Source organism: Gastrolobium bilobum, unplaced genomic scaffold, assembly GCF_033153095.1.
Source record: "Gastrolobium bilobum isolate Gb01-03AN ecotype WA unplaced genomic scaffold, APGP_CSIRO_Gbil_v1 utg3673, whole genome shotgun sequence".
Taxonomy (NCBI): domain Eukaryota; kingdom Viridiplantae; phylum Streptophyta; class Magnoliopsida; order Fabales; family Fabaceae; genus Gastrolobium; species Gastrolobium bilobum.
The window spans coordinates 91,908-115,626 of NW_026895785.1; the positions used below are offsets into that span (position 1 = coordinate 91,908).

Genomic DNA, 23,719 nt, shown 5'->3' on the forward strand with positions numbered 1-23,719 from the left:
GTGCACATTTTTTCAAAAATATAAATAAGTAAAATGATGGAGATAAAAATATCATAAAAAATTTCTAATTTGAGAAAATAAAACATCCAATCAAAGTGCACCCAGTCCACATTATCTTTTTTCCTAAAGAGAAAAGTTAATATGATTCCAGTGTAGTGCACCTTTTTCCAAAAATAAAAAAAAATTAGGGGATGTTTATGAACGAAATTAGAAAATCTTTAACATAAACTTAAACATTAAAACTCAATCACGCTTAATTTTACTCTTCAATTCCCGAATCAAATAATTAATAAAATTATACATACATTTATATTAATTTATCTTAAGATAATACAAAAATGCGAAAACGTGAGGGAGGAACTTAAAATATTTGACCCACAAGTCAGTAGACAGAGAGGAGCACAGGTTCGCGTCGTTGGTTTCAGTGAGTCAGATTGGCAGTGAGCATTCGAGCATCGTAACCACTATCCTCATTCCTCACGGATTGGGTTTCAACTTGAAGCCAAGTAACGAACCAACCTCTTCTTACCCTCTTTTCTTTCCCTTCAATTCCTCTCCCCAAAAAAATTAAAAGAAGACGTTAGGGTTTGGGTCCAAAGTAAAGGTCATTTACTAGCGGGAAGAAGAAGGAACAAAGAAAAAAAAAACCCTACCCAGTGCGTGCGATGTGAGAGTGAGAGTGAGAGACGACATATACATATATAAATAAAAATTAGATAGAGATTAAATTAGGGTTTTGATGTTCTGCGAATGCCAAGTTTTGATGTATTATGAATGGAGATTTCCTGTGTCGTTTCGGAACAATTCCTCGTCGCCGTGACCGTCACTGCCCTCTGTTTCTTGTTGGCGCTCTTCTCCCTCCTCCGATCATTCTCGCTCCCTTCTTCCCTCAAGAAATTCAGAAAGCACTGCGATTGCGCCTCTTCCGTTTCAAATTCCGATTCTGCGTCCGCCAGTGCCGTGCCCTACTTGAACGGCGGTGGCGCCGAAATGCTGGAGCCGAGTCCCGTCCCCACTCCGGCGGCGTTGACTGAGCGGCGCACGGGGTCGTCGATGATGGAGGAATTGGTTCCGGAGATAACAACGCATGCTCTCAGTTACTTGGATTATCCGAGTTTGTGTCGCCTTTCAATGACCAATTCTTTGATGCGAAGGGCTGCCAATGATGATAATGCCTGGAAGGCCCTATACCATAAGGTGAATTCAATTCTCATGTTATTTATTTATTTACTTATTTTGAATTGAAAGTTTTATCATGCTAGAAACACTAATTCGTGACTATATTAGGTTTTGCTTTTCGTTTTTTATGTATTTTTACTTCTCTGTTTGTAGTGTAGCTATAATGCTGCTGGAGTTCCACTGATTTTTTTAAATGCTTTGTTTCTTCCGTGGGTGTTGCTTACTGATTTGGCCGTAATTGCATGCGTTCAATTTGTTTACTTTAGTACATTGAAAGAAAAGTTTGAATCGTTTTATGAGTTATCTTTAAATGTAATAAAATCTCAATGACATTTCAAGAATTCGCATGGAAAGTTTTCTTTCACCGGTTGGGATTTGGGTGTTTTTGTAATGCCACCATTGGGCTTAGAAAACAAGAAAAATCGCTTCTGTTTGTAACAATTTAAAACCAATCACTACGAAACCCTGACTTGCAAAAGTAAGGGTGAAGGGATCTTTGTACACAGCTTTACCCTCACATATTTGTGAAGAGACTGTTTCCTGGATTCAAACCCATGACCTCTTGGTCACCAAGAAGTAGCCTTACTACTACTGCAGGCTCGCCCTCTTTTTCTGTTTTGAACAATTGCTGATGGAAAAACATTTGAAGTGTTTTTATTTTTTTTATTTCCTAAGAATGTCAATTTTAGGTGCTTTTCCATCATCAATATATAATGAAAACTGCTATTAAACTATGTCTGAAAGTATCAAGAAACAGGGAGGCATTACCTGTCTTGGCACAACCTTTGATGTGGAAGCTAAGTGGTTTGGCCTATCGGGGCTTCAACTTGCACCCTATCTCCTCCGATGTCCTAATAATTATTGCTCTTCAATTTGTGGGTTTTAGCTGGAGAAAGAAGTGGGTTTGTCTGTTGCATTACTCCTTTATCTGAGTAGGCCCCTTCAAACATCTAAATAGGTCCTGTCTTTTCTTCCTTGACCTATAAGTTTTAAAGTGTAGGAGGAGTAGAATGATGAAATAGTACAGGGGGTGTGTTTATGAAATAGGATAAAGGCATAAATCAAATTGACATGAACCTTTAATATCCTTAATTTGTCCCTTCAATCTGAGAATACGTGTCATTGCTTTCATTGTGTTCTTTAGATGAGTTTCATCATTCTCATTTTGCCCTATGTATCTTCAGTTATAACATAACTTTTTCAAATTCTGTTTTTAGGACTTCACATTGGAACAAGATAGTATTACACCAATTAATGGGTGGAAGGCTTATTATGCTGCAACAAGAGCAATTGTGAATATTAATACAGAATTCTTCAACATTGTAAGAGATAAGTCTACTCCAGCAATGAGTCATTTTTGGCTAAATGCGGACTACGTGAAGTGCATTCATGCCTCAGGAGAACTCTTTTCGGGGTATGACCTTTTATTTCTTAAATAGGTGGTCATTTCTATTCTAAAATTATCCATTTAGCAAAGATAGAATACCTTTTTCATATTTCCGAACATGTTGTTCATGTTGATTTCTTGTTGGAACTTGCATGATATATGCTGTAATATCAAAGTGGCAAAATTTCTTGGATGCTTATAGTTGACTTAGATTGCTGTTTTCACCTTTTTATCGATGATTTAAAGCTGGACTAGTATTGTATGTAAATAAGAAACTAGGATATTGTTTTGTTATACCTCTGTAAAGTTTCACTCCTTACCACAGACATCTTTGGGGATAAGAAAAACATCTTATGATTTGGTTCCCATTAGGGACATCCCTACCCTCCCGGCCTCTTCTTTTTTGCTTTTCCTCCCTTTTTTTATTCTTCTAAGGCAGGGGTGTGTTCCTAGTGCTGGAGACATCTCATCAAGCGTGCTAGCAAGATGGTGGTGCAAAATTCCTATTGCTTTCTTTTTGGCTTGGATGTTTTGACTTAACCCCCTAGTTATATATGCTAGTTTCAGTCCCATAAAACTGGTTTTGAACAACTAGCTTGATACTCCAGAGATACTAGCAGCTTGAACATATGATAGAACATGTATTTTCGTTCTTGGAAAAATATCCTTTTTATTCCATAAAATTCTTTTTGAAGTTCATCCAAGCTTGTGAAATTACATATACATTTTATTCTTTTTTTACTTTAATACAATTTCTGCCATACTGGTGTGAGCAAATGTCATTCAGTAATGCAATCTTCCATGCTACAGGTATAATGCGGTAATGCAGAGTTGGCAACTGATATTCAACTGGGAGCAAGGATTGAACTTTCAGGTTCGGGATGTACGTGCTCGTGTCTTGACGGACATGGCTTGGGTTACCATGAGAACATATGTTGACATGGATACGGGGCCATTCAATGTGTCCAATGTCTTTGAGTTCCATAATGGAAGGTGGTATATGGTTCATCATCACAGTTCTGTGATGAATGGAGAGGTGGAGCAACAGATTGTGCATGGATAAATAGTGAGAGATGATACATTGTTATGTCTGATATTGGTTAGAAAAGGTGGTTTTATTTGCAGAAGCAAGATGCTTGAAATTTTTGTGATTTCTTTGGAAGATCCTTTTTTTGTTTCCAATCTTAGTTTCATTTTCATACTGTATATAAGACAGGAAGTCGCAATGGCGTCAGAAAAGAGTTATAAGTACAGTAATTGGATTTAAGTAAACACAAAAGATGGGTCGAAAGGATTAGCTGTGAATGATAGGTTGGATCAGGTTGGCTGGCATCAAATTTTAGGGCGAGACTTCTGAAAAGCAAGGCTGAGCAGTCGCGGGAGCAAATGCACAAGCATTCTCCATTTTTGTTGTGCATCCTAGTATTGTGCATTTTTTACCATGAGTTGAATTTTGGATCCTTTGCTAACAAAATGATGGTTTTCTTGTAAAGCATGAGTATTAGAGAGTTAGAATTGGATGTCCGATAGGTATTGCTTTTACTTAAACGTACAATACGGCGATGTCAAACACGTGATAACAGATTTTGAATGTAAAAATGACCAGAATAAAATCATGTATAATTTGAGAATCTGCCGTTAAGATTGTTTACGTTAGTCTGAAGCAATAAAATGCAAGGAAAATCAAGATAAAATATTGATGAATGGTTAATTAGTTTGATTGAGTGTTTAATTCTTGGTTTGATGTAAGAGTAGATAATGTTTAATTCAAATACTAGTTGAATTAAATATAATTCTTGACTGGGTTTCATTTTTTAACATTAACATTTTGTTTGCAAGGACTTCCAAAATGTAAATTTTCCTATACCCAACATCAGTAATACTATTCGGAGCCTGCCCAGGTGATATTATTACTGGTGAAAAGTGACTAAAAAATTGTGAACTGGGAAGTAGCTGCCTCGTTAGCAGCCTCACATTCGATTGAACGCTTTGAAAGTTTCAATTAAAAGAGTGGTTCGCGTTATCCATACCTGAGAGAGAGAGAGAGAGAGAGAGAATGACAATAGCTCTTTTTTCAGTTCCGACGCCTCTTCAGGCCCAACCGTACAAGTACAAAAACTCTTTGCCTACTAGTGCCGCTTACCCTTCTTTTTCTAAGTTAAATGTTCCTCTGTGCTCTCCTTCTTCTGCTTCAACTTCTGTTATAGAAGAAGAGGGTCCTCGTCCTTCTCCTTCACCAGATCAACTTCCTGTTCCTGATCAATTAGAATACGCTGCCAAACAGAGGTACCATCATCGTCCCATATGTAATTGAAACTCCACTTACTCTTTTTCAGTTATTCAACTTCCTATAATGGTTACAATACTGTAGTTCTTTCTTGCTCTTTCAGATGTTTCTCATAGAATGATTTGTCTTGTTTTTAGCATCGAAAATAGTGTTCAGTTCTTTTACATTCAACTTAATGAGACTCTGTAGGGTCTCTCTCTAGACAGACAACAACTTTTTCAGATGTCTAATTGCTGACTCTGATGTTCTCTTCTAAACATGTTTTTCACAGCGGTTGTAAGGCATGTGGAAGAGAAGAAATCGAGAAAGGATGCAATGGTGAAGGAAGGGTTCAGGGTGGGATTGCAACCGTACCGGGCTTTGGCTGGTGGCCTATAAAGGCTTACAGGCCATGCCCTGGATTTGTGGCGTCTGGTGGTAGGTATAGGCGACAAGGACAAAGCATGGACGAGGTTGCCTTCGGTCGTGGTGAAACACCTTCTGCAGGAACAGGCAGTGACTCTAAGCCAAGGTACATGTGATATTCCTTCTTTTCATTGATATTCTTACACTCTAGGGGTGGCAATAATGGCCCATATGACATGATACGAATTTGATATAAAAACAAATACATTTAACATGAAAATTACAAATTTAAAAGCGAGTCAAAACTTTCAACATGAACACGACCTGCTTATTTTGCGGGTTAATACGGTACAATACTAATAATCTGTCAATAGTGTGTCGGTTATTATGCGAGTTGATACGAGTAACTTGTCAACCTCAAAGTGTGTCGTTTATTATGCGAGTTAATATGACACGACATGAATAACATGTAAAAAGATTAACGCGTGTCAATTTTGTGTTTTTAGGTTGACACGCGACAAATTTTATTTTCGTGTCAAATTTTGTCAATACAAATACAACACCAATTTGAAAATAGGTTTTTTTGTGTCGTATTCATGTCATATCAGTAGATTGTGTTAAAAATTGACACCCCTGTTATCCTCTAATTTCTAGGTACGTATTATCCATTTCTTTTAAATGGACTACTATAGATCTTACTCTTACAACTCATGATTCATGAAACCTGCAACAAGACTTTTACATGCTTTAAATTTTTTTTTTCTCCGTTCATCCCCGAGCTAAAGACAATATTTACAGTGTCTCTAGTTTTCACCTTTTGGGGTATCAAATAAATATCACTTTTTGATGGTTTAGACCCGCCTTTCCTTTCCTTATCCTTTTGAAAAGAGTATCAACAACCACAACCAAAGCCTTTTCCCACTTGGCGGGGTTGACTACATGAATCAAATGCCACCATTGTGTTCTGCCCAAAACCTATTCTTCAGAGAGGTCATTTAATTATACATCCTTACTCTCAAGTCTTTCTTGGACTACATCTACCTCCCAATAATGGGCTATCCTCTAGATGATAAACTCTTTTGGCTTCTGTAGGTCTTCTTCTATCAAGTCCAAACCATCTTAGGCATGATTCTACTCTCTTTTCCTTAATATTAGATGCTACTCCAACTTTTTTCTCTAATACATTCATCCCCAATCTCATCTTTTTCTTGTATGCCACTCATCCAAAGTAACAGTCTCATCTCTCCAGCCCTTATCTTATGCTCTCGTTGGCCCTTTAATTGCCCAACGTTTAGTACCATAATGCATCGCTGGTCTTATAGTTGTGTGGTAAAAATTTCCCCTTTAGCTTAAGTGCAAATAACACCTGAAGCATTCATTCATTTCATCCACCTAGCATGAATCCTATGATTTACATATTCCTCTATTTCTCCATCACTTTGTATGATAGATCCAAGATACCTAAGCTGGGTGACTTGTGGTATGGCATGATTTCCAATTTTCACCTCCAAGCCAGTGCTAGCGTGCATCTTGCTGAACTTGTGTTCCATATATTCCATTTTACTTTTCCTTAAGCGGAAACCATCTGATTCCAAAGCTTCTCTCCGAAACTCTATTTTATCATTTATTTCCTCTCTCAACTTTCCTATTAAAACTATATCATCTGTAAAAAGCATGCACTGAGGCACTGGCTCCTAGATATGTTAAGTAAGAACGTCCAAAACCAAGGTAAAAAGATAAGGGCTCAAGGTTGATCCTTGTGAGAACAGTATCCGTTGCAGAAAATACAAGAAAGTTTTGATGCAGGCTTGGTCTGTAGTTCGATTATTGAATGCCTTGACTATTGAATTGGGAAATGTCTGGTTGGAACTGGGTCAGGGGATGCTTGTCTTAGTTAAGTAGAAGTTCTTTGTGATATTGTGAATGTATTAGACCTGCAAGCTGTTTTGATTTCAGGGAAAAACACATAATCTAAATTTGTGTCTGTTTTCCACTTCATTAAAACAATAATTTTCTATCTTTGGATAAACTGTTTCTGTTATCAACGCAAGTGTCCTTGCTTTATTTCTATTTTGTGGACCAAGAAAAATTAGTATGCTGCAGAAGAAATTAGAGTATCTGAATTAGCCAAGTTACTGTTCAAACTCCTCGTGCATTAATCTTATAAAGTTAGTCTAGGTGAATTCTGTTTGTCTGAGAATCTGAATTTCTATTATCATGATTTTCTGATCTTTCACGTACCCTCTTTAGCTTCTAATTAGTAGTGCATATCATGGTGCTAAATCTTGCAGTAAAAGAAAGGAAGGTCCGAAGAAAGGTCAGAGTTAATGTTTGAAAGAAATATACTTGTCATTGCTTTGTTGAGGTGACATAAAACCAAGGGAATTAAGGTGGAGGGGGCAAAGAACATGTTGGTGATGTTCTGGTCAGCTACAAATTTTAGCTTAATATTCTATAAGGATTCTGGAAATATGTACGTCTTATAGGGAAATGCGGCGATTTAATGTAATCGTGTAAACCTAAGTGTTTGAATCTCGACTGTTTTTTTTTTTTTTTTTTTTTTTTTTCATTTATCACCAGTTCACTACCATTAGTATTACTTTTATGATACATAATTGGCATTAGAGTGGGGACTACAAAATCACTACCAATATGGAGGAATTAGTAATAATGTATTGGAGGGGCCAAAATAAAATGGTTCAGGGTTGTCAAGAAAACATAAGGAAAGCTCTTTCAAAATCTAGAAGATTTGGGATCATGCAAATTAGCAAAAGGGCCTAATTAAGGGAAATTCTATTTTTTTTTTTTGGGGTGAATAATTAAGGGAAATTCTAATATATAGGGCTATATAATATCACTTGTTGGGATAAAGATACGTACTATTATTTTTAAGTGTGACAATGTATTAAGCTCCAATCAACTGTTATTTTGAAATTGAAGCAAAAAAGATGATTGTTGTATGGTTTGATTCAAATACTTTGTAAATGGTTAATAACTAGTTTGTTTGAGATGGAAATGAACAGAAACGTGTGTTTAGGGGAACCTTTTGTTAAGTGTGTTTTGAGAAGTGTTCGATTGGGGTGAAACGAATCTTAAATAAATCGTTTGATTTGAAGTTAATCCTTAAACCGGATCAAATTAACCCTATAAACAATTATAAATAATACATGCTTCGGGCTTAATGAATTTGATATCTTAAGAAAATGCTTCACGTACTAACAAAAAGAAAATGTATTGTACAAATGTAACACTAAGGTGTATTGGATTGAGATTTTAAAGGATTTTAATGGATTGTTTTTAGTTAAAAAAATTCATTGATATTAAATTAGGATTTAAAATGATTAAAAAAAAAGTCATGTGGTATTCGATTATGATTTTAAAAGATTATTTTAAAATCCATTCAAATCCGGTGATATTCAATTAAGATTTTAAACAAAGAATAAATAATCTTGTGATATTAAAAACTTTGACAATTTTAGTAGATTTTTTATTGGTGTAGATTTTGTGAGACTTTTTAGTGAAAAGTATAAATATGATGTCTTTCTCACAATCTCGTTCTAACTCTTAGGATTTCTTGAGATTTTTTATAGTAGCACTTTTTCTTCCTTTGGCGGGTTGATTCTCTCAAAATCAGGTTTCGCTATAGTAGCTTCATTAAAGCTCAAAAGCATCATATTTTTGAGTAATTTTTATCACAAAATAACCCAAAAATAACAGCACAACAAGATTCTAATATAATTCATCTCAAAAATAGCAGATTTTTTTGTCAATAGATGATTAAAAATTTATTTTTTAAAAACTCCAAAGCAATTTAAAATTTCGATATATCCACTGAACAGGTCTCTTTTTGACAATTCTAAGAGAGGACGTTATGCTAAGAAGAGTGTTTACGTTTTAAAAAAATGTGATGACGTTTCTTCTGGGAAAAAAAAATTCCATGTTCTCAATGGCAATCGTCTGCTGCACCATTTCCATGTGTAAAAAAGTTTGATGGCAAAAAAATATTCCCACTATCATTTTAACTCTTCCCCTTATCAAATATGGCAAAAAAAATTTCTCCATCCCGTTTTGCTGGGAAAAAAATATTTCCCTTCTTACATAATAGCCCCTCAAGGGCGTGTTTGGTGCTTTTTAGAAATAATGAAGGGAAAGTGGGGGTGAGAAATTTTATTCCCACATTTGTTATGAGCTTTTGTTAAAACAATTTCAGGTAAAAATTTTGCCCATCAAATTAATTTCAACTAATCATGACTAAAAAATATACCCATCCCTCGCGTGATTTTTTTTCCCACCAACTCGGATTCGCTTAACAAATTTTAGAGACGAAATTGACCTCACATAATATATCAACGCATTTGTTGAAAATATGTTCAAGAGAACGACGACCAAGTTGAAAGTTATACCTTTCATCTTTAGGAAGGGAATGTGTCTTTTTATTTTATTTATGGGTCTATACATGTTTCTTGTACAGAACAGAAAAACTAAAAAAAAAAAAAAAGTGCATATATTTTATGGTTTAATAGTTCAAAATTAAAAATAAGGGTAATTTTGTTCTTTACTTTAATATTCCTATCGATATTTTACAAATGACCAAACATAGCATTTGTAAAATTAACTCAATTTTTTCGGCAAAATTTTGGCCAACCCAACACCTTTTCGTAATTTACTCGACAAAAAAAATTTCTCGCTATATTTCTAAAACTCTTTTTTTCCCGATAAAAAAATATATATCCTGTATCAAACGCCCCCTAGTTTTATCAAGGTGAAGACACCCTTGGGAAACTAAAAAAATGATTTTATAATAAATTAATAATAATAATAATACAACCGAAATTAACAATTAAGATGTTTAAAAAACTTTCATTTACAGAAAAAAGAAGAAGGAGAAAGATATTGTAACAATCAAGTTGTGCTACTACCAAGTTACTACCAATCAATCTCACCGTTAGATTGATTATGTTGATCCAACGGTTATATTTATTTCCATCTTTGTATGGTCATGATTTTCCAAATTTAATACTTTATATTTATTTTCACATTTGTATGGTTATGTTTTTTCATATTTAATGCTCTCACTTTAAATATAGGGAATCATAACCATACAAAGATGAAAAGAAATATAACCATTAGATCAACATAAGCGATCTAACAGTGAGATTGATTGATAGTAATATGGTAGTAACACAACTTGGATGTTACAATATCCTTTTCCAAAAAAAAAATAGCAAACGTATGTGTTTTGGTCTTGTTACGAATGTTTTAAACATGCTTATTAGAAAACAAAACTATATTTATTAAGAATTAATATATAAATTTTTATATTCTTAATGAATATTTATTTTATTTTTAAATTATTAACAAGTATTTTTGTGACATAACAATTTTTCTCTTTTTTTATATATATGTTTTGAATTTGGAATTAATATTTGTCTTTTTTAAAGGATATAAAGTTACGAGAGAAAGAGATACATAATAAAAATTATTGAAGAGAGAGAATGAAGGTTTTTTTTTTAATTTTAATTTTATATAAAAAATATTACTTTTAATTAAAAAGACCACCCCATAAAAAGATAAGCATTTTCCCTTTTGAATTTTGATCATAAAAGTAGTTTGTTTCTCGTGTTGGAGTTGAAAATCTACAAGAAATCAGTAATTTAGGGTAAGATTGTTATTAAAATTAAGAGGAAGATGTTTTTTTCTTTTAAATGATACAAGAGTTTTATTATTTTAAGTGAGAGAAAGATATAAATTAATATTTTTATTTAAATTTAAATTTAAAAAAATTACTCTCCTATAATTTTCATTGATGATATTTTTTTTTTCTCATTTAGGGAGTGTATTGGATTAAGATTTTAAAAGAGTTTTTTGAAATAAAAAATCTTATAGATTTTAAAAGACTATTCAGAATTGGAGAGATTTCAAATACTTTTTTAAAAGACTTTTTTTACAATCAAGATTTCATAAGATTGGATTTTAAATGATTTTAATAAAATTTATAAGATTTGAAAGGACAATATGAATTTATAAGATTTTAAAAAATCATATGAATTTTTGACAAACATTCAGAATTACAAGAGTCAATAAAAAAGTTAACAAAGAAATGCAAGGATATTAATAAAAAAAAGTAATATGTAATATAATTTTTTCATTTAGTAAAATTCATGATAAATTTTCGTTTGTTATTTTTTGCTGTTGATCTTGTAAACATTGGGGTTTCTAACCATATATCATATGCATGTTTTTATTGCATATTCCAAGAAAATTTTGAAGGTGAATTTTATGGGTTTTATTACATTAAAGTTTAGAAAAAATTTCAAATTATTTTCAATCAATACATTGAAATATTAAATTGTTGTGGGGGTTTTAAAAAATAAGTTTTTAGTGATATATTGACACAAAAATTGTTTGAAATCGTTTCCTATGTAGCGAAGGAATTTCGTTCATGTTTCATATTATGAAAGTTTCAATTTTTATTTAAATCGATCTTGTTTCAATGATATAAAATAAAAATTGGTTTGAGGGTTTTCGTTCCCATGTTGTTTTCCCAATATTTTATATTATTTTTAATACAAAAATCACACATTTTCGTACCAATAAAAATCATGACCAATAACTTGAAAAAATATTTTTAAACTTTCAAAACTCATAAATAGCTTCAAAATATGCTATTTTTTAGATGAATTGATTAAAATCTTGTTGGGTTATGAGTTACTTTGTGATGAAAATCGCTCAAAAATCTGTTGTTTTTTAGCTTTGACGAAGCTCTCATGGAGGAACTTGGTTTTGAGTGGGTCGACCTACCAAAAGAAGAAGAAGACATTGCAAATTGCAATAGAGAAATCTCAAGAAATTCTAGGGGTTAGGGTGAGATTGTGAGAGATACATCTTATTTATATTTCTCACTAAAAAGTCTCACAAAATCTACACTAATAGAAAATTCATTAAAATCATAAGATTTTTTGAATACCAACAGATTTAGAAGGACTCTAAAAATAATCTTTTAAAATCTTAATCGAATACCACATGACTTTTTTTTTTTTGGTAACTGATCCTAATTACCTCTTTACAAGACTTTTCTTCAATTCTTTAAAATTCTAATTGAATACCAAATGATTTTTTTTTCAAAAATAATCCATTAAAATTCTTTGAAATCTCGATCCAATACACCTCCTTAAAATAATATAAATATAAAAAACATCAAACCCTAAAAACAATTAAGCGGCACTCAAGTTATTATTTTTCTTCCACGCTTTCCCCTTATGCATAAAAGTAACCTGGCTTTTTGACCACTGTATCCCTTTATTAATAATTAATTACCAAATTGCCCTTGATTAGAAACTATTTCGAAAAATTAACCCCTCCAAAAAACATAACACCAATCTGCCTCTGTTTGACCGTTGAACATCAAACCTACCCGGGTATCACCCTCCCTACCCGGGTATTTTTTGAAAATTCAACCATACCCGGGTAGAGATGGTGATACTCGGGTATAGTTCTTAAATATGTGAATTTGCTTGAATTATTTACCCGGGTACAGAGGGTGATACCCGGGTAAATTTCGCGAGTAGGGTTTTTATATAACCCAGCAGCCCCCATTTGGAAAACCCACAAAGGGGTACCTGGGTAGAGCTGCTGGAGTTGTGCAATAATGCGATTGCACTCCCAAATCTTGCTGAAATTCTTCCTCTTTGTGATCATCAGTTCGCGCAACCTTGTTTGCTGCCTTCTACCGATAGAAATCCATTGAAGATTTATTCTTTTTCCTTTTTATCCATTGGGTTCCAATTCTGATATGTTTGTCATTTATTGCCCTTTCATTGTTGCGATTTTGTAGTTTGCATGTTAAACATTTGATTATGACCGATTAATTTTTAAAATTATTAACCCTAACCTTTATGTTTCTGATCTCTGATTTTGGCTTTTTTTTCAGTTTCACAGTGTGACGCGATGGCTTCTAGACGCGTTTCAAAGATGCCGGTGGGGATATCGAGAGGAGGACCAAGCGTCGACACGATGGGTCGTCATCCTTTTAGCCCCAGGCTGCTATGCATCAAGCTCCGGACTTGCCGTTCAGATATTTGTTTGAGGATGACTGTGTTGCACATGAGAGGTTTGTGAAGTCATTCATGAGTCGGAAGATTTGCGAGCCGAAATCACTGGATTCAGCCTTCTTCAACTTGGAGCGATTCGACATTGTGCCGCTTCTTGAGGATACACATTTGATTGTGCTTGCGGAGATGCGGTGCCTATACTCGGAGGTTATGGTGAGAGCATTCTACCAGAACCTTAGCTATGTGGATGGCGAGCTGACTTCGTGTGTCTGCGGAATTGATATCATCATGACTGCTCCTATCTCGACAGAGCTACTGGGGTTCGACTTTGATGGTGTCACAGGTGCTAAACTATATGATGGAGACAACCATCATATATTTGGCGATTATGACCGGGAGGCCATTGTTACAGAGACCAGGAGGGAAAATGCTGAGGCCGGACAATTTGCTCATTATCCCGTGAGCAACTTGTCGGTGTCTGCTCGCATTCTTCATTATGTGGTCACACACATTATTTTCCAGCGCCCGCATAATCACTCGAAGGTGCTGGAAGGAGACTTTGTGATCTTGTGGGCCCTCTTTCACCATCAGCCAGTGAACTGAACTGGAGGCATTATATATGTATACTGATGTGGAAGGCTGCCAAGTCAAAGAAGGTTGAATTGCCTTTTGCATTCCTGGTGCAGAAGATTCTGCATATATTTGGTGTGCCTATGGCAACAGAGACCATGAAGACAGCCACATGCTGGAATGCTATATTTGGTGAGCGGCTCCTGAAGCAGTGTGAGATCTTGCAGAGCATGGCGAGTACCTGGTACTGGAAGAGGGCACCAGAACCACCTGAGATCCCACTCCACCGCTATGCTGAGATGGAGGATGCACCTGCAGGTGATGTATTTTGGGTTTAGGGTTTCATTATGGTTACTTTTTTATGGTTCTTAATTATAATATGTGATTTTCATGTCTTATGATGCAGGCCTTGGTGACGATGACGATGATGATGGCGCTGCTGCTGTTGATGACGCATCGACACGTCCCACTCGCATCTGTCAAACACCAGCTCCTTTATCCCTTGAGGGTGGATAGACAGCTCCTGAGGGTGGATGGACACTAGATCATGTCATGGCATACATGTATAACCGTCAGCATGGTTTCTACATTTCATAACAAATCTTGACTCGTCGCTTTTTTCGACTATGGTTGTCTTGCGCCCCTTCATACAATGTATCTTCACAGCATGTTGCATTTCAGGTTTGGAGCCAAATTCTTATTGCACAAATAACGGATCTCCTAACTTCCAACCTCCATCTAAGTCATCATCACCATAGAGGATCTTCAACTCGTCATTAGGGTGCGTCCAATTAATGAATGAATAATGTTGGTTTTCATTCCAAAATGGCTCTACCCCAGTCCCTGCATCTAAAGCTTCATCATTATTGTCTAAATGAATACCACCGCAAATAATAATTGTTTAAAGCAAAAGTCCAAATTTAGTGCCTTACCACTACTGACTGGGTCAACATGAAGTGGTGACATGGCTGGAGTACCCAGGCGTACAGCGCTCGTGTCAGCGTCAAAATTTCCATCCACGTCAGTGTCCGACGAATCACCTTGTGGAATAGCACTTTCAGATTCTCCCTCATCTTCGCTTTCCACATACTCCTCATCTTCATCCTCATCCAATGTTACCTGAGCAGGTGCAGATGATCGTACAATTGTATCTTCTTGACCAGTACAGTGCGCAGTGGTTGTATGCATCGATAACGATGAAGACTGACCAACATCAACTTCAACATATATCTCAATCATTTTTAATACTTTCCATCCAACAAACGCATCTGTGACGAACTCCACATCTTCATCATCATTGATATCATTACCAATGTAGTATATTGTATCCATATCCACTACAGTCTCTAACTTGGCTATCATACGGTGGATGGATTGGATGCCTTCTAATCCCATTTTTTTGGAGAATTCTCTCCTTCAGTTCCTTGCATGTAGTGCCCACTTTGATTTTCATTGTTTTTGTTTTTCCTTCAAATCGGACACCGTTCGGACTTTCAAAATGCCTCCCATTGTAGTAAATAACTATAGGAACCATGTTTGGACTTGAACTCATCTTTCACACGAAATTCTGGGTCTAGGTTTTGGGATTGGATCTTGGTTCGGATTTTTTAGCACAAAATGGGAATGTGGAGGTGTAATGCCTATGTCCTACCAAGATTAAACTTTTTGAGATGATGAGATAAAAAATATGTGTGATGTTGCAGAATAGGAATGTTAAGGGAGAGAGATTTGGGGAAAAAAAAAATTAACTCGCAACAATGGCCGAAATCGATTGATATTGGGGTTTCTGGCCAACATTTACCCGAGTATCACCCTCCGTACCTGGGTAAATAATTCAAGCAAATTCCTAGATTTAAGAACTATACTCGGGTATCACCTTACCTACCCAGGTATGGTTGAATTTTCAAAAAAATACCCAGGTAGGGAGGGTGATACCCGGGTAGGCTTGATGGGTCAACAGTTAAACAAGAATAGATTAGTGTTATATTTTTTGTAGGGATTAATCTTTTGAAATAATTTCTGATTAAGGACAATTTAATAATTAATTATTAAAAAAAGGGTACCGTCGTCAAAAAGACAAAGTAACTCCTATTAAGTACCCCTATTTCCATTCGCTCTGTCTCAAATCTATATTAGATATTCCATATATGTGTATGTTTGGGTGTCAGAGAAGAACTAGGTGAGAGAGTGCAAAAATGGACGATACTGAAACCAATGGAAGAATCGAGGAAACTGTTCGTAGGATTTTGCAAGAATCAGACATGGACGAGATTACCGAGTCCAAGATTCGAAAGCAGGCCTCTAACCAACTTGGCCTCGACCTATCCCAACCCCACTTCAAAGCCTTCGTGAAACAGGTCGTCGAAGCTTTTCTCCAAGAGAAGCAACAAGAGGAAGAAGAAGAGCAACAACAACAAGAGGGAAGTTCCAAGGACAAGGAGTACGATGATGGTGGCGATCTCATCATTTGCAAGGTATGTTTCACTTTTTGGTTATACCACTGATGAAGCAATGGGAAAAGGGTTGCTCGGGAAAATTGATTTTGCTTTTTTTGGATTTCAGCTATCAGAGAAAAGAAGGGTGACGATTCAGGATTTCAGAGGGAAAACATTGGTCTCTATTCGGGAGTTCTATAAAAAAGACGGCAAGGAACTTCCTACTTCCAAAGGTACTTGTATTATGCTTTTCCTTATTTTTATTTTTTTTGAAAATTTATGTTTATTTTCATTTCTTCTGATTCTATATGTAGAGGAAATCAGTTTTAGATAGTGGGCGTCTGAAAGTTCTGATTTTTTTTATTTTATTTTTTTTCGAAATAGGGATAGGTTTTAAGTTTTAATCATATTCTAATCTTTGTCATTAAATTTAAGCTAATTAGCTGAAAGGGGGATAAGAAAAAAGTGCCCCTTTCTGTTATTCAGTGGTTTCTGAATTCATTCTTCTGCAGTGATCAATGTATAGGAGTTTCATGGGACTGTTTATGTTAAGTATGTTGATTTCTTGTTGTATAATGATGTATGCATGCCTTCCATATCCAATGCATTCAAGTTCAAATGCATTAGCCATGGTTATAGCGTATGGAAGCATTTATGTTTCAAATGCCTTCAGTTTCAGTTCAACTTTAGTATTTCTCATGGATGTCTAGTTGGGCACATCAAAATTAAAAAATTTGAAGATAGTTATGATTTAAGTTTAGCTTTTTTAGCATAGCTCTCGTCGTTCTCCATTTGGGATCTAAGAAACAGTAGGACCAAAATGGGTTGGGGTTCCCACTCCCAGCTTTACCTCATTTTGATAATACGACTGAACTATAAGTATTCCTAACATAGATCTTTTCAGTGTCATGAATTGAAACTACCTGTCTTCAATTTAAGTTTGGTGTCAGGTTCCATTGTACTCCACCTATCCATCCCATATTGCCAATTTGACTGGATAGAAGCCTTAGCCTTGCAAATAGCATGACAAAATTCATCCAGTTAAGAACTTCCTTTGTAGCTTGCATGAAAATGTTTATGCATATTTGTGGCTACCTAGTGTTTCATTCCTGTGTAATGGGAGGTCCTACCCCTATCATATAGTATGATTAGTATTCCTCTGCCTTTGATTTTGTCTACTTGATCCTTGCTGGCTGTCATGCTCATGTGTGAATCACTGAACAGGTCTTTTTACTAAGAAACACAGAAGTTTCTATTTTATACAGAAAGGAAAAATCTGTATCTGCGTGCCTGCATGAACGTATGTTTGTTCCTGAAAAGTTTTTCTTTTCTTATGTAATCTAGAACTATAAAAGGAAAGTAAACTTTGTTGTTACTGCAGCAGATAAGTGGTGCTGATAGTAGTAGTTTGTCCCTGAGTACTGTTGAACTGAATGTATTTTTTAATTTTGGTTTCCTTATACAATACATTATGCCGCTCGATAATTGAAGGTTGTTTCCTGATTCTAACTTTCTTTGTTTTACAGGAATAAGTTTGACAGAGGAGCAGTGGTCAGCCTTTAAGAAAAATATGCCTGCCATAGAAAAAGCCATTAAGAAAATGGAGTCACGCAGCATATAAGGATGTGAGGATGTCCATCTGGAGATTAAGTATTCATACCATTACCTAAATTATCGGTCAAACCTCACTTCTCGCAGTGATACTAAGTTGATGTCTCAACTCTCAAGTGACGTGGCTTTGCTCTTTCTTTTTTTTTGAGGGAATATCCTGCATCATGGTGTCCTTTTGATACTATACCATTTTGTTTTGGACTTGAAATCACTGTGAATTCTGTACTGTTTAAGAGTACTGCAACTTGGTGCGTAGAGCTATTGTAGGAAGACTCTGGAGCAAGGCTAGAATGAATGCTAGTAACTTGAAACTGAACATAATAATCTGGTATTTCCTTCAATATCCTTCGGACTCGTTTCTTTTCTCAAGTTAATGTTAGGTTTTGTTAGACACGGGCTTGTTTCCTTTTAGTTTCTGCATAAACATAAAACTAAGAAGTAAAGGATCAATATTTCTTCTCCCGGATGTTAATAACTTGAATACCACAGGTTTATGGGAATTTTCCGGTGGCCTATACCCTGCTTAGTTGGCAGGGTGATTCACCGGTTGCCTGCTAGATTTCTATTTTAGTAGCCCTATCATTTTGCTTACTAAATACCAAGCATATTTCCGATAGCAGTATATTGGAGTATCGAATATATTGACTGCAGAAACTAGCAAGTTTTATATTCCCAATCATTTTCTCGGATATGTTGACGTGAAAGGCTTCATTGGATGTCTCCTAGTTCGTGATGCAAACAAATTACTGATAATCAAGGACAAAGATATCCTATTGTGCCCACAGGAAAAAAAAGCCGTGGGTAGATCGTATCGTTTATCGCCATGTCATCACGATTATTCAGACGTGTCCCATGGAGCACTAATGTCCAGACTCCAGCCAAACCAGTTTTTTTTTTATAGAGTAAATACCTTTTTTAGTTCCTGGCAATATCCACGAAGTCCTTTTCAGTTCCTACCAATAAAAAAAGGACAAATTGGTCTTTGAAATAACAAAAAAGATGCCACGTTTATTCTTCCGTTAACTCCCACCTCACGGCCCAACTAATGGTGCACAGTTGGCACGTTAGTTTGTTGACACGGCTTGGATGTGGGACACCGTGAAATACGAGATGACGACGTTTTGGTCCCTGTCAAAACCACGAAGGCCATTTTAGTCCTTGTCAAAATGCACGAGGACGTTTTTAGTCCCTGACAAAAAGCACGGGGCCCTTATTGGTCTCTAACCACAGAAAAATAGGCACATGACTTCATTGCTTTTCTATGCAGTCCAATTTTGCAAAACAGAAGTGCATTACATCATAAACAAGAGTTCAATCCATTTGTTCATCACAAAGTAAAATACTCCTTCTTGGCATTTTATTTCAATGAAGTTTGTGTTTCTAACTGAAGTTTCGACCTTATTAACGATTATTCATTTTTTTTTTCAATGCTAATTAAGCTTCCCACTTTGTTAAAGGGGATTCTTGGCTCTTGCAAACAGCTTTTACGATCCCTAGAATACTATGAATTGCTTTAATTCTCTTAGTCTGTATAAGACATAACGTTATGCGATTTACGAACAATATCTTAGTAGTGTAGCATTACAATTATACTATTTATTTTTCTATAAAAGATAATTGCATGATTGTTGATATTTAAATACAGAGAAAAATCAGAGAAGAAGCCAGGTAAATGATTGTTGATAATTGCAAAGCATGGCAGTTGACTGGACTGCAGCAGTTGGTAGTTCTCAGCCACATGAAGGCAACTTGAGAGGAAGCAGCCCACCTCCATCAAATCCACAACAGGCAAATGAGCTGTTGAGTAATGAAACAATGAATGCAACAACCAGTGGCACACGAAGCAGATTATTGGCCTTTATGAGCACACCTGGTTTTAGGCCACCAATGCCTGCCTCAAGAAAATGGCATGCTGCTGTATATGACCTGGGAGTAGTGCATGAGCCAACTGAGAAGGGTTTATTATTATGTGACTGACTTTTTTTGAAAATTCTGGCCATTATGTATTTGGAGGCCTTATTATGTCAATGTTTTTTTTGTAAATTCTGACCATATTGTATTAGAGGCCTTTATTTTAATTTCTGGCAGTTGGCTTTATTTTGTAATGCACTACTGTACATCTATATCTTCAAATATAATTATACTCAAATCATGTTCCAGCTATTATGTTTCACAGGGTTGATGAATGTTTAAGTTTACCATTTTTGATGTTTTTTAACTAATATACGTAGTTGTAGTTCTTGTACATCCATGTCTTCTGGTTTAACAAATTGGACTGCATACAAATCTAATTTAATGTCATATTTCTGTTTTGCAAAATTGGATTGCACTCCTGTTTCTGATGTAATGCACTTCTGTTTTGCAAAATTGGACTGCATAGAAAAACAATGAAGTCATGTGCCTATTTATCTCTGGTTAGGGACCAATAAGGGCCCCGTGCTTTTTGTCAGGGACTAAAAACGTACTCGTGCATTTTGACCCAAAACATCGTCGTCTCGTCTTCCACGGTGTATCACATCCAAGCCGCGTCAGCAAACTAACGTGCTAACTGTGCACCGTTAGTTAGGCCGTTAGGTGGGAGTTAACAGAAGGATGAACGTGGCATCTTTTTTTTGTTATTTCAGAGACCAATTTGTTCCTTTTTTATTGCTAGGGACTGAAAAGGACTTCGTGGATATTGACAGGAACTAAAAATAGTATTTACTTTTTTTTTTAAATAGAAAGAAATGAATAAATAAGAAGTATAAAGCCTTTCTTTTGTCAGGGAAAGGATTGAAAAGGGATGCAGGTGTTTTATGGAGAATCTAACCTTTTTGTTTTTTAAACGAGCCAGTATGGTATGTTTAAAATAGTTTTCTAGACATCTATAATGACTGCTTTATAGAGCGGTGCATGGATGAGGATGACTATTTCATGTTTATTCACTAATATTGTTGTCAATTTTTTTTGTGATACAAGACTTAAAAATCATTAAATATGCTTAACGTCAGATTTAGAGCTCCTCAAATTAGTGACAGAACTCTCTTAGCCCAAAGTCATTCCTAGTGTTTCCTAGTCTCATGACCCATTCGTGTGGTAAGTAAGAAGCAGAAACAGAAATCTAGAAATACTATATTAACACTGAAAAGTGCTTAATAATCCTTACATCCATAGCATATCATTGATATTTGGACTGGTTGTCCAAATATATTCACAAGAGACCCTAAGATATACCTATAAAGTTTCCAGACAATATTTGATGGAGTCATGTTTGTGAACCTGGTGGTTAGGGAAAACCCAAGATACTAATGAAGTGCCTTTCCTTAACAAGAACCCAAATCCAATCCTGACCCTGCAGCTGCATTGCTTTTAGTAATTTTTCCACTGTTAACAGGTGCCCAGAATGTATTGAAGAAGAGTGTTGGCTTCCATCCCATTTTCCAAGTGCTCATGGTTCGGCTCCTTGTAGGGCTAGTAGTAGTAGAGCATGCAGTTGCAGCCATCCTCATCTTCTCAATCAGTGCTTCAGTATTCACCTGCTCTGACAAAATCTCCTCTAGTTGTCTTGTCTCAATCACCAACTTCACTCTCCACACACCATTCTTTGCTGATGGCAGCACTTCAAGAGCTGACCCATTTGACAAATTCTTGACATAATCAGATGCTGCAACACTCACTGAGTTGCTTGGTCTCTGATCATTCTCAGTCTCTGATCTTTGAAGTAGCCCTTTACCTTGAACTTGTTCTAAAACTCCATTAACTTCAGTGCATGTAGCATTTTGGTCCACCACCTGCACCTCCTTTAGGGGAAGAAGATAATAGAAAAGACCATAGCTTAAGCTCTCATGTTCTGGCAAAGGTGATGAGGCATGACCCTGGCGAAAAATACCATAACCAGGGTAACGTTGGAGAACTTGGGCAACTGTTATAGGACCTTTGAATTGTAAGATAGCACCACTGTCACTCAGAACCCGGATAGAGTGGTGACATTCACCAGTGGTGCCTTTGATAGAGCAATTCCCCATTTGTTAGATTTTGGTGATGGTTCAATGTTTTCTTTCCCCCAAATACAGCTTCACTCCAAGTTTATATTGTAAGTTTGAAATCTCTTATGCTTAGGAAAAACTAGTCCTTATCATAGTGTCATGGCACGTTACTGTACTTGGACTTGTTTGTTTTTATTCATATATTTTAGCTTAGCGGCGCCCATGTGAAATTGGACCGTTGGGGAATTGCTTTGACAAATATTGGATTTGTGATATGACGAATCCAAACGGAACACAACAGAATTATGGGTAGATTCTCCAATTTAATATTAGGAAACAAACAATTCTGAGGCATGCCTATTTCAAATATCCGCGCCAGAGACTCTGCATCCACCTGTTTTTTTTTTTGGTGGAATTTTTTGAATGCATTTGATTTGCTTTAGAAGTCACGGATTTGGAATAAATATAGAATCTGGTGCTTGAAGATATTACTTGTATTTTTTTAATTTTCAAGTTTTTTTTCCCTATACTAATTGGTTTGTGAAAAAGTGAATTTGTTAGCAAATTAACAATGAAGGATAAACTTATTATCAAGTTAATAATTTCCGATATGTATCAATCCAGAATTAGTAAATTCCACCCTATACTCCAAAAATATAAAAGGAAGCCAAGGAAAATAATTACCATAGGTAACGTTTTTTGTACTCCACTTGTATTTTGCATAACATTTTATTTATACGTTTTATATATGGTTAGTTCTTATGCAACACTTATTGAAGTGATGAAAACAACTGTGAAAAACTATCATTTTTGTCATCCATTAATCCACTATGTTATTAATCAAAATCACCAATCATGACTTTTCACTTTTTTTATTTTTGTGTGTGTTGGGTGTCTGTGTGTTTTTTTTTTTTTTTTTTTTTTGGGGGGGGGGGGGGGGGGGGGTTGTTGAGAAGAAAAAGAAGATGGTTTGATAAAGGATTAAATACTTACACTAACTTCACACTCAAAACTTAAAAAACTGGGTTAATTGAATTAAGTTCATTCGTTTTAATTTTTAGTTTAAACTAAACTTTTTTCCCATATTCCTGTCTTGACTTGGAGCACCTAATGGATAAGGGAGCTGGGGAATTATTCTGAAATCTGAACCATTGTTTGATGTAAGGAGTAGGGTCCTTAAGAAAGAAGATGCCTTTACGGATCTTCTTTTTGTTTATTTGGCCCGTGATACTTACGTGCCCAATATGCGGAATTTTTCAAGCATGTCAAAGGCATCGGGATCATAACACCAAGTTTGAAAGGTTCAAGCATTAACCCATCACCTAAAGGATAGCAAGGTTCAGATTAAATATGTCTTTTTTATAAAGATTTAGACTAGGCTCCTAAAGTGTTAAATACGAACATGACAACACTTCAAAACATACATTATGCCCTGGACAATTTTTTGTGTTTGTCTCACCATTTTTCTTTACGTGTCTTTTTAAATGATATAGAAATGTGTCTTTTTAAATGAAAAAAGATATACATAATATAAATTATAAAAAGAGAAAGAGAGTATTTTTTAATTTAAATTTTAAATTAAAAATATTAATTTTAAATAAAATGACCATCCTTTAAAATAACAAATATTTTAAAACCCCCCCCCCAAGATGTTGCGATAATTCTTTTCAATTATACGAAAATAAAAAGAGAATACAAATCCTTTATGATATCCCAGAAATAGTGTTCGAGCTACTAAGTCATATGATTTCATTGCTTTGGGAACCCAAGGCATAAAATCAGATCATGTTTGTTTGATTACGAGTAAGGATGTGAAGAGTCAGAATTAGCCAATATTTGGTAGGTTAATGCAGAATATTTTAAATCTGCTGGCTAAATTATAGGCATGA

At 35.4% G+C, this 23,719-nt stretch overlaps 4 protein-coding genes across 4 annotated transcripts; 3 read left to right on the top strand and 1 right to left on the bottom strand.

The window, feature by feature from the left end:
* The first annotated feature begins 383 nt into the window (after positions 1 to 383).
* LOC133296002 (F-box protein SKIP8) lies at positions 384 to 4,221 on the top strand. Its single transcript, XM_061494950.1, has 3 exons — positions 384 to 1,197; positions 2,397 to 2,593; positions 3,377 to 4,221. The coding sequence occupies exons 1-3, from the start codon at positions 775 to 777 to the stop codon at positions 3,627 to 3,629; spliced, it is 873 nt and encodes a 290-aa protein (XP_061350934.1). The 5' UTR covers positions 384 to 774; the 3' UTR covers positions 3,630 to 4,221.
* A 312-nt stretch (positions 4,222 to 4,533) lies between these two features.
* On the top strand, positions 4,534 to 7,771 carry LOC133296003 (uncharacterized). The gene is made up of 3 exons (XM_061494951.1): positions 4,534 to 4,852; positions 5,125 to 5,364; positions 7,490 to 7,771. Exons 1-3 carry the CDS (start codon positions 4,623 to 4,625, stop codon positions 7,524 to 7,526), a joined length of 507 nt encoding a protein of 168 aa, XP_061350935.1. The 5' UTR covers positions 4,534 to 4,622; the 3' UTR covers positions 7,527 to 7,771.
* Positions 7,772 to 15,958: 8,187 nt separating this feature from the next.
* LOC133296004 (RNA polymerase II transcriptional coactivator KELP) lies at positions 15,959 to 18,206 on the top strand. The gene is made up of 3 exons (XM_061494952.1): positions 15,959 to 16,293; positions 16,382 to 16,487; positions 17,781 to 18,206. The coding sequence occupies exons 1-3, from the start codon at positions 16,015 to 16,017 to the stop codon at positions 17,873 to 17,875; spliced, it is 480 nt and encodes a 159-aa protein (XP_061350936.1). The 5' UTR covers positions 15,959 to 16,014; the 3' UTR covers positions 17,876 to 18,206.
* Positions 18,207 to 21,167: 2,961 nt separating this feature from the next.
* On the bottom strand, positions 21,168 to 21,869 carry LOC133295995 (uncharacterized). The gene is made up of 2 exons (XM_061494943.1): positions 21,636 to 21,869; positions 21,168 to 21,545 (listed from the first exon to the last, which is right to left on the bottom strand). The coding sequence occupies exons 1-2, from the start codon at positions 21,867 to 21,869 to the stop codon at positions 21,168 to 21,170; spliced, it is 612 nt and encodes a 203-aa protein (XP_061350927.1).
* Between the last annotated feature and the right edge of the window lie 1,850 nt (positions 21,870 to 23,719).